The sequence below is a fragment of the Rhinatrema bivittatum genome, chromosome 4, assembly GCF_901001135.1.
Source record: "Rhinatrema bivittatum chromosome 4, aRhiBiv1.1, whole genome shotgun sequence".
In the NCBI taxonomy this organism is placed as follows: Eukaryota; Metazoa; Chordata; class Amphibia; order Gymnophiona; family Rhinatrematidae; genus Rhinatrema; species Rhinatrema bivittatum.
This window is the reverse complement of record NC_042618.1, coordinates 485,944,926-485,959,387: the sequence shown is the minus strand read 5'-3', so window position 1 is coordinate 485,959,387 and position 14,462 is coordinate 485,944,926. Positions and strand designations below refer to the sequence as shown.

Below are 14,462 nucleotides of genomic sequence, written 5' to 3'. Positions count from 1 at the left end.
ATAAGCAAGCTACACCCATGCTTATTTGTTTTACCCAGACTATGTTATACAGTCCTTATTGGTTGTTTTTCTTCTCCCCTGCTGTTGAAGCAGGGAGCTATGCTGGAAATGCGTGATGTATCAGTCTTCTCCCATGCCGTTGAAGCAGAGAGCCATGCTGGATATGCATCGAAAGTGAAGTATCAGACACATTTGGTTTGGGGTAGTAACCGCCGTAACAAGCCAGCTACTCCCCGCTTTGAGTGCGAACCCTTTTTTCTTCTCCCCTGTCGTTGAAGCAGAGAACTATGCTGTATATGCATTGAAGGTGAAGTATCAGGCTTATTTGGTTTGGGATAGTAACCGCCGTAACAAGCCAGCTACTCCCCTCTTTGTGAGTGTAAATCCATTTTTCCACATTTCCTCTTGCTGTTGAAGCTTAGAGCGATGTTGGAGTCACAGTAAGCATGTGTATGTTTATTGAATAAGGGTATTGTCTCCAGGCAGTAGCTGTCATTCTGGTGAGTCACCCACTCTTCATTGGCGGCCTCTTGACTTTATGGATCCACAGTGTTTATCCCACGCCCCTTTGAAGTCCTTCACAGTTCTGGTCTTCACCACATCCTCCGGAAGGGCATTCCAGGCGTCCACCACCCTCTCCGTGAAGAAATACTTCCTGACATTGGTTCTGAATCTTCCTCCCTGGAGCTTCAAATCGTGACCCCTGGTTCTGCTGATTTTTTTCCTACGGAACAGGTTTGTCGTTGTCTTTGGATCATTAAAACCTTTCAAGTATCTGAAAGTCTGTATCATATCACCTCTGCTCCTCCTTTCCTCCAGGGTGTACATATTTAGATTCTTCAATCTCTCCTCGTACGTCATGCGATGAAGATCCTCCACCTTCCTGGTCGCCCTTCTCTGTACCGCTTCCATCTTGTCTTTGTCTTTTTGTAGATACGGTCTCCAGAACTGAACACAGTACTCCAGGTGAGGCCTCACCAAGGACCTGTACAAGGGAATAATCACTTCCCTTTTCTTACTCGATATTCCTCTCTCTATGCAGCCCAGCATTCTTCTGGCTTTTGCTATCGCCTTGTCGCATTGTTTCGCAGACTTCATATCATTAGACACTATCACCCCAAGGTCCCTCTCCTGTGCACATCAGCTTTTCCCCCCCCATCGAATACAGTTCATTCGGATTTCCACTCCCCATATGCATGACTTTGCACTTCTTGGCATTGAATCTGAGCTGCCATATCTTCGACCACTCTTCCAGTTTCCTTAGATCCCGTCTCATTCTCTCCACTCCTTCCAGCGTGTCCACTCTGTTGCTGATCTTCGTGTCATCCGCAAAAAGACAAACCTTACCTTCTATCCTGTCCGCAATGTCGCTCACAAAGATATTGAACAGGACCGGTCCCAACACCGATCCTTGCAGTACACCACTTAAAACCGCTCTCTCTTCAGAGAAGGTTCCATTTACCATCACACATTGTCTTCTGTCTGTCAGCCAATTTGCAATCCAGGTCACCACCTCGGCCTTCACTCCTAAGCTTCTCGTTTTATTCACCAGTCTCCTGTGCGGAACCGTATCAAAAGCTTTGCTGAAATCCAAGTATATGATATCAAGCGCTCTTCCTCGATCCAATTCCTTGGTTACCCAGTCAAAAAAGTTAATCAGATTTGTCTGACAGGATCTTCCCCTGGTGAATCCATGTTGCCTCTGGTCCATCAATTCTCCGGACTGTAGATAGTTCACTATTCTCTCTTTCAGCAGTGACTCCATTACTTTTCCCACCACCGAAGTGAGGCTAACCGGTCTGTAGTTGCCAGCCTCCTCCCTGTTCCCACTCTTGTGAAGCGGGACCACCACCGCTCTTCTCCAATCACTTGGCACCACTCCCGTTTCTAGGGATCTATTGAACAGGTCACACAGCGGAGCTGCCAGAACATCTCTGAGCTCCCTCAATATCCTTGGATGAATCCCATCAGGCCCCATGGCTTTGTCCACTTTCAGGTTCTTTAGCTCTTCCCACACATTTTCTACTGTAAAAGGATTTATATCCATTCCACTTCCCTCCAGTTTCTTGTTGTGTAGAGATGGTCCTTCTCCAGGGTCTTCTTTAGTGAACACAGAGCTGAAGTATTTGTTTAATATTTCTGCCATTTCTTCGTCTCTCTCCACACATTGATCATTACCACCTTTCAATTTCACTATACCACTTTGGACCTTTCTCTTTTCGCTGATGTATCTGAAAAATGTTTTGTCACCATTTTTTATCTCCTTGGCAATCCTCTCTTCTGCTTGACTCTTTGCCAACTTGATTAATTTCTTTGTCTCCCTCAGTTGATACAAATATTCATCTTTGTGCTCCTCCCTTTGGGATCTTTTATATTTCTTGAATGCTGTTCTTTTAGCTTTAATTTTGTCAGCCACCTCCTTTGAGAACCAGATAGGTTTCAATTTTCTTTTGCTTTTCTTTACATTTCTAACATATAGAGCAGTTGCCTTGGTGATTGCTCCTTTTAGATTGGTCCACTGTTGATCCACATCTCTCTCGTTCTCCCATCCTTTAAGTTCTTCCTCCAGGTACTTCCCCATTTCCTCAAAGTCTGTGTTTTTGAACTGTAAAACTCGAGTCTTTGTGGTTCTTTTCCCTATTCTTTTAGTGATATTAAACCATACCGTTTGATGATCACTACTGCTGAGGTGGGCGCCCACCTGGACATCTGAGACATTATCTGCATTAGTGAGCACTAAGTCGAGTATAGCTCCTTCTCTCGTGGGTTCCAACACCATTTGTTTGAACAAAGATATTTGCATGGCATCCACTATCGCTCTACTATTTTTAGTTTCTGCAGATGGGATTTTCCAGTCTACATCTGGCATATTAAAGTCACCCACGATCACCACTTCTCCCTTCTTACCTATCTTATGGATGTCTTCAACCAGATCTCTGTCCAGCTCTTCCTTTTGGTTTGGAGGCCTGTAAACCACTCCAATATAAATGGACGCTCCATCATCTTTTTTTAGGTCGAGCCATAGAGCTTCTTCCTTACCCCAACTTCCTTGTAGCTCAGATGCTTGGATGTTGTTTCTAACATAAAGAGCCACACCTCCCCCTTTTCTATCCTCTCTGTCCTTCCTTAACAAGTTGTAGCCTGGTATTGTTGTATCCCATTCATGAGATTCTGTGAACCATGTTTCTGTGATAGCAACAATGTCCAATTCTGCCTCAGCCATTAGGGCCTGCAGATCTGGGATTTTATTTCCCAAACTATGAGCATTTGTGGTCATAGCCTTCCAGGTACTCTCTTTAAGATTATTGCTTTTCCTGGGCTCCTTATAAGATATTAGTTGAGATTTGTTATTCACTTCACTCTTTCTTTTTGTAGTTGTGCCACTGTTGACAGAGTTATTCATCTCAATTAGATTTTTCTTTTGGTTATGGATCTTGAAATACTGCATGCATTGTATTTTCTCTCTCTTTGCTGGTAACACTTCAATGTTTTTCTCAAGAACTTCTTCAGTTTTTAATATAGAGAAGGCTTGTTGTTCTTTTTGCATTTAGTACATTGTGTGTCTCCTCATCACAGGTCTAATTCTACCAGATGTTTTGTTGTTGCAGTGTGATAGTAGTAATCTGCTCTTCCTATCCAGAAGTTTTGTTGTTGTATTGTGATAGTAGTAATTTGCTCTTCCTATGCTGTTTGTTGTACTCTGCTTTGTGTCTACTCGCGCTAACCCATTTTTACCACCTTTGTTGGTTTGTTGTTGTTGTTTCAGAGTGATGGCAATAACCTCTTCCTTCTAGTAATCTTTTTCAAGGTGTGTTGACAGTGGAGACAGCTTTTTCCTGTCCTTCATCTTTTATTGTTGTTGAAAGAGCAATAATATTTCTTGTCATCCTCCTTTTTAATGGTCTGTGCTAGCAGTCATCCATTCTTAGGGGTAGATTTTCAAAGGGGTATGCGCGTAAGATATGCGCATACCCCCCGAAAACCTACCCCAAACCCCCCCCCTGCACACACCGAGCCTATTTTGCATAGGCTCGGCGGCGCGCGCAAGCCCCGGGACGCGCGTAAGTCCTGGGGCTTGCATGGAGGGGCATGTTGGGGGGGCGTGTCGGGGGCGTGCCGGGAGTGACGTGCCATTTCGGGGGAGTGTCGCAAGTGATGCGGCATTTTGGGGGCGGCGCCGCAGGCATGGTTTCGGCCCGGGGTGTTCCGGGGGCGTGGCTGCGGCCTCCGGACCAGAACATGGAGCGCGGCAGCCAGCCCAGCGCGTGAAAAGTTACGCCTGCTTCCAGCAGGCGTAACTTTGCCGACAAAGGTAGGGGGGGGGGTTTAGATAGGGCCAGGGGGGTGGGTTAGGTAGGGGAAGGGAAGGTGCGGGGGGGTGGAAGGAAAGTTCCCTCCGAGGCCGCTCCGATTTCGGAGCGGCCTCGGAGGGATTTATAAAATCTGCCCCTTAGTGTCACACTACCACTACACTGGTAAACAAAGTTTTTGTTTCCTTCAGGCTTTTTGGTGTTCCAAATAGATTTTTTGATGCTGATAACAGATAATACTTTGAAATTTGTACATCACGTAAGGTTTTTGAGAAATGGCCAATTTTGTGTTACAATAATTGTGAAATTTTAAAACATAATCTCGCGTACATATATTTTCTTGCTGGATAGTAGTTTTTATGATTTTTAAAATTCATGTTGTATTTTTGACGGCCATATGCAAAGTAACATGTAACAGAGACTAACTTTTTAAAAAATACACCAAGAAACTCTGCCTGATCATGCCAGAACTTGCTCGGGCAAGCCCCAGCTCAGCTGCAAAATTCCAACTTGTTTCCATGATGACGCAGCCTTATATAAGCAGCAGCAATGAGTAGTCTCCTATGCAACGTCTGTGTGAATGAGCGAATCATATCGCTAAAATTGTTAAGTTTAAAGCTTGTGGATTTAATGTCATATACTTTATGAAATGCCGTGCCAATGTCGTAACAGCCGTGATACGTTTTGTTACATCTGTGGTGAGTTTATTCTGAAAGCACAGAAAAGGAGTATGACTGCACTCATTCAGAAGGCATATGAGTCATGACCAGGAAAGAGCATGGGCTCCTCATATATGTTGCGCATCTTGCACCAGTAGTCTGCGAGCTTGGCTGAAAGGTGTGCAACCATCCATGCCATTTGCCATCCCAATGATATGGAGGGAACAGAAAGATCATATTAGTGACTATTACTTCTGCATGACGAATGTGTCAGGATTCTCATCAAAGAACATAAGAACATGCCTATACTGGTTCAGACCAAGGGTCCATCAAGCCCAGCATCCTGTTTCCAACAGTGGCCAATCCAGGCCATAAGTACCTGGCAAGAACCCAAAAACGAAGTCTATTCCATGCTACTGTTGCTAGTAATAGCAGTGGCTATTTTCTAAGTCAACTTAATTAATAGCAGGTAATAGACTTCTCCTCCAAGAACTTATCCAATCCTTTTTTAAACACAGCTACACTAACTGCACTAACCACATCCTCTGGCAACAAATTCCAGAGTTTGTGCGTTGAGTGAAAAATAACTTTCTCCGATTAGTTTTAATTGTGCCACATGCCAACTTCATGGAGTGCCCCCTAGTCTTTCTATTATCCGAAAGAGTAAATAACTGATTCACATTAACCCGTTCTAGACCTCTCATGATTTTAAACACCTCTATCATATCTCCCTTCAGCCATCTCTTCTCCAAGCTGAAGAGTCCTAACCTCTTTAGTCTTTCCTCATAGGGGAGCTGTTCCATTCCCTTTATCATTTTGGTTGCCCTTCTCCTTGCATCGGCAATGAGACCAGTGCCACATGACGACAGTCTTCCTGTTCCAAAACCACCAGAGGTGTGGACACTTGGTGATGAGGATGAGGAGGTAGGCGAAGATTGTGAGCCGTAGCAGATGGAAGCTGTGGCTGATCCTGACTTTGTGCCATCAACATCCAGTAATGCTCAGTTAATATCTCAGTCAGAACTGAATGATCTGGTCAGAGATTTGGCTATATCAAAGAGTCAGGCGGAGCTGCTTGGGTCAAGGCTGCAAGGATGGAATCTTTTGTCATCTGATACGAAAATTTCAGTATTTCGCAGCAGTCATGAAGACTTGACAAAATATTTCAACCAAGTAGACAGTCTGACATTTTGCTGTGACATCAATGGATTGTTTTGTGCTCTCGGATGTGACCATGACCCAACAGAATGGCGACTGTTTATTGATTCATCAATCTTAAGTTTGAAGATATTGTGATAACGGCAATATCTACCCATCAATACCTGTCGGACATGCCGTTCATATGAAAGAAACGTATGAGAACATGCAGCTATTGCTGAACAACATTGAGTACTCGAGGTACAACTGGAATTTCTGTGGTGATCTCAAGGTAGCTGCAATTCTACTGGGTCTGCAGCTTGGTTACACCAAGTATTGTTGCTTCTCACTGCCACAGGAATAACTCTGGTGTTCTCTCTCCTTCAGTATAGCACTCTCACCTCTCACTGCCACAGGAATAACTCTGGTGTTCTCTCTCCTTCAGTATAGCGCTCTCCCCTCTTACTGCCACAGGAATAACTCTGGTGTTCTGTCTCCTTCAGTATAGCACTCTCTGCTCTTAGGTTTCCCACAAAGAACCTGGAAATGGTGCACATTTAATGCATTTCCAGCTGATTTATTGGGAAATTGGGTTTATTTTGAGCTGTGTCCCCAGGGCTCATTTCTTCCCTGTCCTTCTGTATCCTGAGAGCAGTGATCCTTAGCAGAAATGCAAGCTCTGAGGTGTAGTGGGTGCTTGATCATCCCCAGTATTGGGCAAACCTTTACTGTGTGCAAGGAGGAGTAGTGTCTGTTGAATTTTGAAAAGTTGTTTCCTGTGCTGTTTAGGCCTCTGATGGCTTTGCATACTGGGAAGTGATTAGCTAATTCCACATCTTCAGGTCAGTAACCCGCGTGCGCTAGCTGTGGACAAACTCCCTAAAAACTGCTATCCATGGTGTCCATGGTAATGAATTTATAGCTTGCGACTTTTACCGCAGTTCCTTGAGTTTTATCTATTTTAATAACTTTTTAAATGGTTCTACAACTGATGAGTTAATAACAAAAATCCTGTTTTAAATAAAGCGCTGAAAGTTTTCCCAGCTCAGGCTGCAGGCCTTTCAGATCTGCTAATCAGAGGCTCAGCCACTGTTTTTATCCTGTGGCAGCTGATAAAACTTTCTGCTTCAGCAAATTGATTTCATGCTTGACCTTTTATTGTCATGCAAGGTCGAAAACATAACCTTCAGCCCTGTGAGTGATCACCATAAAGGGCTTTTGTTCCCAAACAAGGAAGCTAGTTTCCAGACCATGGTCTTTGGGGGTGGCTGCGGTGAGTTACTTTAATAACTTGCAGGTTAAAAACATGAATTATCATTGAAGAGAATTTAGGAATGATGGCATTTTTCTTGATAATATTGGCTTCCCAAAATATATATATTTTTATATCATGGAGCCTCAGAATATACAGATTTATCTCATGCATATTCATTGTGGATATCCTGAAAACCCGACTGGCTACGGGTCCTCAGGACAAGTTTGGGAAGCAGTGCTCTAAAGTGTGCAAAGCACTTCCTGCCAGGGGTGGCCAGGCCTGGTCTGGTCTGAGCGTGGGATTCAGGTACAGGATTGTCTGGTTTTGAAGGACCCTCTAGTCTGTGCCCCCTTGCTGAGGATTATTAATGGGATTGCAGGAGAAGGGAAATACCCCTGCTGATTGTATATTTATGCTCAGGGCATCTGAGCTGCAGGCCCCGTAATATAAATAGCATTGAGTGGTGTTTGAGAAGGTTCCAGCTAGGATGGAAGCTTAGAAGTGCAGGAAGGCAAGTGCACAAAAACATTGTTCTATAATGAGGCAGGGTGAGGCAGCAAAATCTCCCCCTGAAACCTTCCTGCCAGAGCCACCTCACCCTTCATTCACTGGCGGTGTGGAGTAATGATATCCTGGCGGGATTTCCACTCTTCAGTATAGCACAGGGGAGACTCCAAAGGGCTCAAAAACATTTTTTAGATAAGTCAGCAGCGATGGCGAAACAGACTATATTGTCAGTTTGGCTTTCAGTAGAGACTCCCGAGCTTCAGCATTGGGATAATAAGATGCTCTGATTAGCAACTTTTAACTGTACAACAGCTAAGAAAGCTACAGGGTCCCAGTGGGTGGCAGTTAGAGAGGTATGGGACCCGTTCCTTCAGACTCAGTCCAAGGAAATGCAGGACGGTTTCCAAGCCATATACCCAACCCCAACAATCACCTCTAGGACCACATGAGGGACATGCCATGGAAATTAAAGGAACTGTTCATGCCTACTTTAGAAATCGAGCTACGATTATTATGAATGCTCTGTTTGCTCTGATGGTAAAGAGCATTACAGTATTCTTTCTGACCCCGGATGGAAGGGAGGGAAGTGAGGGGGGGGGGGGAGTTAAAACATAGTACAAACACCGTACTTAAACGTATCTTATCATACCTAGGTGCTTTTTCTCTCCAGCTTCATGTTGTAAGCCTATATTTCAATTCATACGCCAAAGAATACAGATAAGAGTCTTTCCATGAAAAGTTTTGCATTCCTACTATTAGGGTACTTACCAAATACGGCTATTCTATGTTACGTGTTCTCAAACTATTTCTTATAGTCTGTATAAGGTTCTGAACACGTTGTTCAAAGCACAGGTGGTTTACATTGTATGTTGTACTTTCTGTATATGTTTTAAAATTCAATAAAAAGATATAAAAATAAAAAGTTTGCAGATCATTCACTATCATAGATATATCGAGTCTCAAAACCAGTGTTACGATCCCGGTCACTAGGTTAGTGACCGGGCACCTACCTCTGCTTGCCGCGCCGCGAAACGCCGGATTCTTGGCCTTCCAGGCCGCATGGCAGCGGCGTCTCCACGAGGGAGACGCCGCCGAAGACTCCTCCTCTCGACGGGGGAACGCGCGCGCGGGACAGCGTTTTGAGCCGTCAGCACCCGGATGTGCTGACACGCCCCGAGTGACGTCAGACGCCGGGTAGGGGATTTAAACAGGGCTCCAGTGTTTCCAACTTGCCTTGCAACGAGGTCTCTCCTTTGGAGTGCTAGTTGCCGTCCTGCTCGTCTGGTTCCTGATTCCTGCTTGCCTGTCTTCGGATTCTGCCTGCCTGACCTTGATTTCTGCCTGCTGCCCGGTTCCTGGAATTCCGCTTGTCTTTGTGATTGCCGCCTGCCTTGACCCCGGTCCGTGACTCCGACTTCTGCCTGCCTGCCGCCTGCCTTGATCCCGGTCCGTGACTCCGACTTCTGCCTGCCTGCCGCCTGCCTCGACTCCGGTCCGTGATGCTGTCCTTCCAGCCTGCTGCCTGTCCTGACTCCGGTTCGTATTCCTTTCCTGGGTTTCTTCAGATCTACGCCTAAGTCCCAGCGGTCCGGGTCCCTACGGGCTCCTCCTGGGGGGACCTCGGACTTCCAGGGAGAAGACTCCTAAGTCCTAGCAACCCGGGCTCCCACAGCTCCTCTGGAGGGGTCACGGGTTTCCAGGTGAAGCCTCGTCTGCCCAGTGTGTGTTCTGCCTCCCGACCGTCCTTCCGTGTCGGTCGGCCCAAGGATCCACTTCCGGATTTGGACAGTCACAACAACCAGTGACATAAATATTGGCAATCTCAGTGGCCATGGCAGCCCCTATAGCTATTCCCTGTATCTGTTGAAAAAATTGGCCCTTGAATGCAAAAAATTCTTTTTGAGAGCCACTTGTGCTAGTTCCATGACAAACTCCATACATAGGAATCCTCTGCAGTGATGGACGTTCTAAAACGTTCTTCTCCTCAAGCAAAACTTCATCCTAACGGATCACCATGTATAATGATTCAATAACGAAGGTCACTAACCCGACATCCACAATCAATTTGTATTGTATTTAAAAACAAAGCATATGTGTGCTGTCTTTCACATAAGATTTATCAGCAGGTTTCAGGAGACAATCCTAAAAGAGGTTCCAGCATGGAATCCTATGCCAAAACGATGGGTCTACCTGGCGGATGCTGTAGTCTCTTATGTATTTTGGGTAAGGTGTAAATTACAGGTAGCCTAGGATGTTCCTTTATGAGAAAAGTTATTTCTTTTCAGTGATGAATCCACAGTGTACAATGCTGCATATTAGAGCCTGAGTGTGGCTTGTGGGATCCTCGTCCAAGGCTTGATAAGAATGAGCATTCTCTAGCTGACATTTTATTTCAGCTTCATAATCGAACCGGCCTATCACAACAGCAGCTTTTTTATGATGATGTCATTTTTGTGTTGGAGTTCAATAAGCTCCTGTTTTTCTTTCCTTGAAATGTTAAAATCATTTTTTATTTTTATATCTCAGTTTTCTCAATCACTCAAGACCTTTGGCTGGAAGGTGTACAACATCGGGTGCATGGGTCCAGAAGGGACTCAACTCGATGGCTTCTTCACAATGGATAGATTGAAAGAACATGATGGATTTTTCTTAAAATATAGTTTCCTTTGAAGTTTGTGGATAAATTTGAAGAAGTTGCATCCAAATGTAAAAGGGTCATGTTTGTGAGTTGGGACGAATGATAAACCCCGACCTAGCACCTCTTCTTACTGTTCTATAAGGGGGTTATTAAAAAGGTTAATAATGATAGAAGGGCTCACCTGAGTCATGGCCAAACCAGGGCTTGCTATGTTGTCAGCATCTGAAATGGCGTCCTCAGACGATGCCACATAGGATCTTGACTTTGGTTGTAACGGCAATGACCATGTGACGGACGACCTCTATGCAGGGAATTCTCTAAAAAAAAAGAAGGGGTATCGACTGCAACATCCTCATCACTTCCAGATGGAAGCGATGAGGTTGGTTGGGAATGCTTGTTGATAAGTTGTATCCTGCATGGGATGCATTCTGATTTTTTGACTCTTTAATCATGCAGATATTACTGGCATAACACATGTACTTTTATTATGTTTTATTTATGTAATTTTATTCTATTCTTATTGTTTATATGTTGTGGCACCATGAGCAGTCTTGGACTGACAGAGAACAGAGTCAGGCTGGACTCTGGCTGTTCTCTCATAAACTTCTTTATTAATGACAAAAGCAGCTCTGCTTACCTTATCAGTTCACAAAATAAAGACAACAATTTAACTCACAATTCAGCAGTAATGGCCTTCCCCAGGCTTCCTTCTCTCCTCTGGTATCTCCTCTCCCCTCCTGGGCCCAGCTTGTTATTCCCCTTCCTTAGGGAACCGTCCCAGGTCCAGGACTGCCTGCTGCTTATAGGGTTTAAGGTGAACCAGTCCAAATCTCTGGAGCTGGTACTTTAAGGGGTTTTTCTCCTGGTATATCCTTTCACAATGTATTTATTTTGATTGTATATTGTGTTGCTGTTGTACCTGTGTATTAGAAAGTAAAAAACCTGAATAAATATGGCCAAAGGAGAGTCCTTGCTCAGATATGATGCCCTTGGGGTAATCTGTGGAGCTGGTAAGAATGCTTGTGTCAGACAACTCTGTGACCATCGCTCAGATGTGCTTGGTATGAGTTGTGCTGCACCATGCTGCTTGTGGGATGCTGCTCTGGGATCTTAGTCTGTTTTGCTGCTCTATGGTACAACTGTATCTTTTTATTTTTTCTTTCTTTTGTAGTGTATCAGGAATTTGATCACCTCCTGGAGGAGCAGTCACCCATCGAATCATACATTGAGTGGTTGGATTCCATGGTGGATAGATGTGTGGTGAAGGTTAGTAAGAAGAAGTCAGTTTATTACCACTACTACTACTACTACTACAAATAAACATTTATTTAGTGCTACAGTGTATACACAGTGCTGTACAGATGCACATAAACAATTCCTGCTCCGTGAAGTGTATACTTGTGAAAGTTTTGATGTGGCTTAAAGTTGTTATCTTGTGATGTCCCTCTTGACACAGCCCTTCAGCAAAACACAGACCTTGTCAGGGACCATCTGGCTTGAAATGTGTAACTGTTCTCACAACCTTTAATAAATGGCCTTTTGAATGCTTAATAGTGTGGCTTTTGAGATCATGGACAGCCATAACATTTACCAAACACTCCTTTCTCGTTATTATAGAAACATAGAAACATAGAAATGACAGCAGAAGAAGACCAAACGGCCCATCCAGTCTGCCCAGCAAGCCTCACACATTTTTTCTCTCATACTTATCTGTTTCTCTTAGCTCTTGGTTCTATTTCCCTTCCACCCCCACCATTAACGCAGAGAGCAGTGATGGAGCTGCATCCAAGTGAAATATCTAGCTTGATTAGTTAGGGGTAGTAGGGGTAGTAACCACCGCAATAAGCAAGCTACACCCATGCTTGTTTTACCCAGACTATGTTATACAGCCCTTATTGGTTGTTTTTCTTCTCCCCTGCCATTGAAGCAGGGAGCTGTGCTGGATATGCGTGAAGTATCAGTTTTTTTTCTCCCCTGCCATTGAAGCAGAGAGCTATGCTGGATATGCGTGAAGAATCAGTTTTTCTTCTCTCCTGCCGTTGAAGCAGAGAGCCATGCTGGATATGCATCGAAAGTGAAGTATCAGGCACATTTGGTTTGGGGTAGTAACCGCCGTAACAAGCCAGCTACTCCCCGCTTTGTGAGTGCGAATCCTTTTTTCTTCTCCCCTGCCGTTGAAGCTATGCTGGATATGCGTGAAGCATCAGTTTTTCTTTTCCCCTGCTGTTGAAGCAGAGAGCTATGCTGGAAATGCGTGATGTATCAGCCTTTCTCCCATGCCGTTGAAGCAGAGAGCCATGCTGGATATGCATCGAAAGTGAAGTATCAGGCACATTTGGTTTGGGGTAGTAACCGCCGTAACAAGCCAGCTACTCCCCGCTTTGTGAGTGCGAACCCTTTTTTCTTCTCCCCTGCCGTTGAAGCAGAGAGCTCTGCTGGATGTGTGTAGTATCAGTTTTTTCTTCTCCCCTGCCGTTGAAGCAGAGAACTATGCTGTATATGCATTGAAAGTGAAGTATCAGGCTTATTTGGTTTGGGGTAGTAACTGCCGTAACAAGCCAGCTACTCCACTCTTTGTGAGTGCAAATCCTTTTTTCCACGTTTCCTCTTGCTGTTGAAGCTTAGAGCGATGTTGGAGTCACAGTAAGCATGTGTATGTTTATTGAATAAGGGTATTGTCTCCAGGCAGTAGCCATCATTCTGGCGAGTCACAGACTCTTCATTGGCAGCCTCTTGACTTTATGGATCCACAGTGTTTATCCCACGCCTCTTTGAAGTCCTTCACAGTTCTTGATATTGAGTGTGTAGTTCTCACTCCACCCTGTTATTTATTTATTTATTAAGTTTTATATACCGTCACTAAGACAAGCCATCGTAACGATTCACAAAATATAGCACAAAATACAATTACAAATGTAGTCATAAAACTGTTGTATATAAAATAACAATTATAAATAATAACTAAAATGAAACAAAAAGCCCTAAAATATACATTAATAATTCAAATAAATAATAGGAATATTAATGAGTTAATCACTAAAAAAAGGCATGAATACTACATAAGAACATTAAAATTGCTATGCTGAGTCAGACCAAGGTCCGCCGAGCCCATCATCCTGTCTCCAATGGCAACCAATCAAGGTCGCAACTACCTGGCAGATTCCATAAAGTAGATCTGATTCCTTTCACTCACTCTCAGGCCCCAGGACATAGCGTCTTTTACCTGGCTAATAGCATGTTATGGACTTTTCCTTCAAGAACTTGTCCAAACCTCTTTTAAACCCCGCTGTGCTCGTCGCCTTGACCATGTCCTCTGGCAACTGATTCTACAGCTTGATAGTGCGCTGAGTGAGAAAGTACTTTCTGTGATTTCTTTTAAATCTGTTGGCTGTTAGTTTCATGGAATCTCCCCTTGTTTTAGTATTATTTAAAAGGGTAAATAACCATCCTCTATTTACCTGTTCCACCCACGCTTGATTTTATAAACTTATATCCTGTCCCTTCTCAGCCATCTCTTTTCCAAGCTGAAGAGCCCTCGCCTGTGCTGCCTCTCATCATAGGAGAGACGTTCCATCCCTTTTATCATTTTTGTCAGCCTCCTCTGCACATTTTCTTGAGATAGGATGGCCAGAACTACACACATGGATGGATACAGAGCATTATGATATTTTCCATTTTATTCTCCATTCCTTTTCGGATCATTCCTAACATTGTTTGCTTTTTTTCACTGCCACCGCACACTGAGCTGAGGATTACAATGTATTGCCCACAAGGACTCCATAGACCTTTTCCTGGGTAGTGACTCTCAATACAGAACCCAGCATCATATATCATAGCTGGGATTATGTTTCCCTGTGTGCATCACTTTGAACTTTTCTACATTATGGGCCAGATTTTAAAAACCACACGCGGGCGTAGATTTGTGCGCACAACGCGGCGCGCACAAATCTACGCCT

At 44.1% G+C, this 14,462-nt stretch overlaps 1 protein-coding gene across 1 annotated transcript in view; it reads left to right on the top strand.

Annotated features, from left to right (window-relative positions):
* The window catches only part of RFX4 (regulatory factor X4), a 501,498-nt gene that overhangs the window by 237,982 nt on the left and 249,054 nt on the right, over window positions 1–14,462 (top strand). The window contains 1 exon segment of the mRNA XM_029597552.1: window positions 11,678–11,772. Within this exon segment, the coding sequence (XP_029453412.1) occupies window positions 11,678–11,772 (95 nt within the window).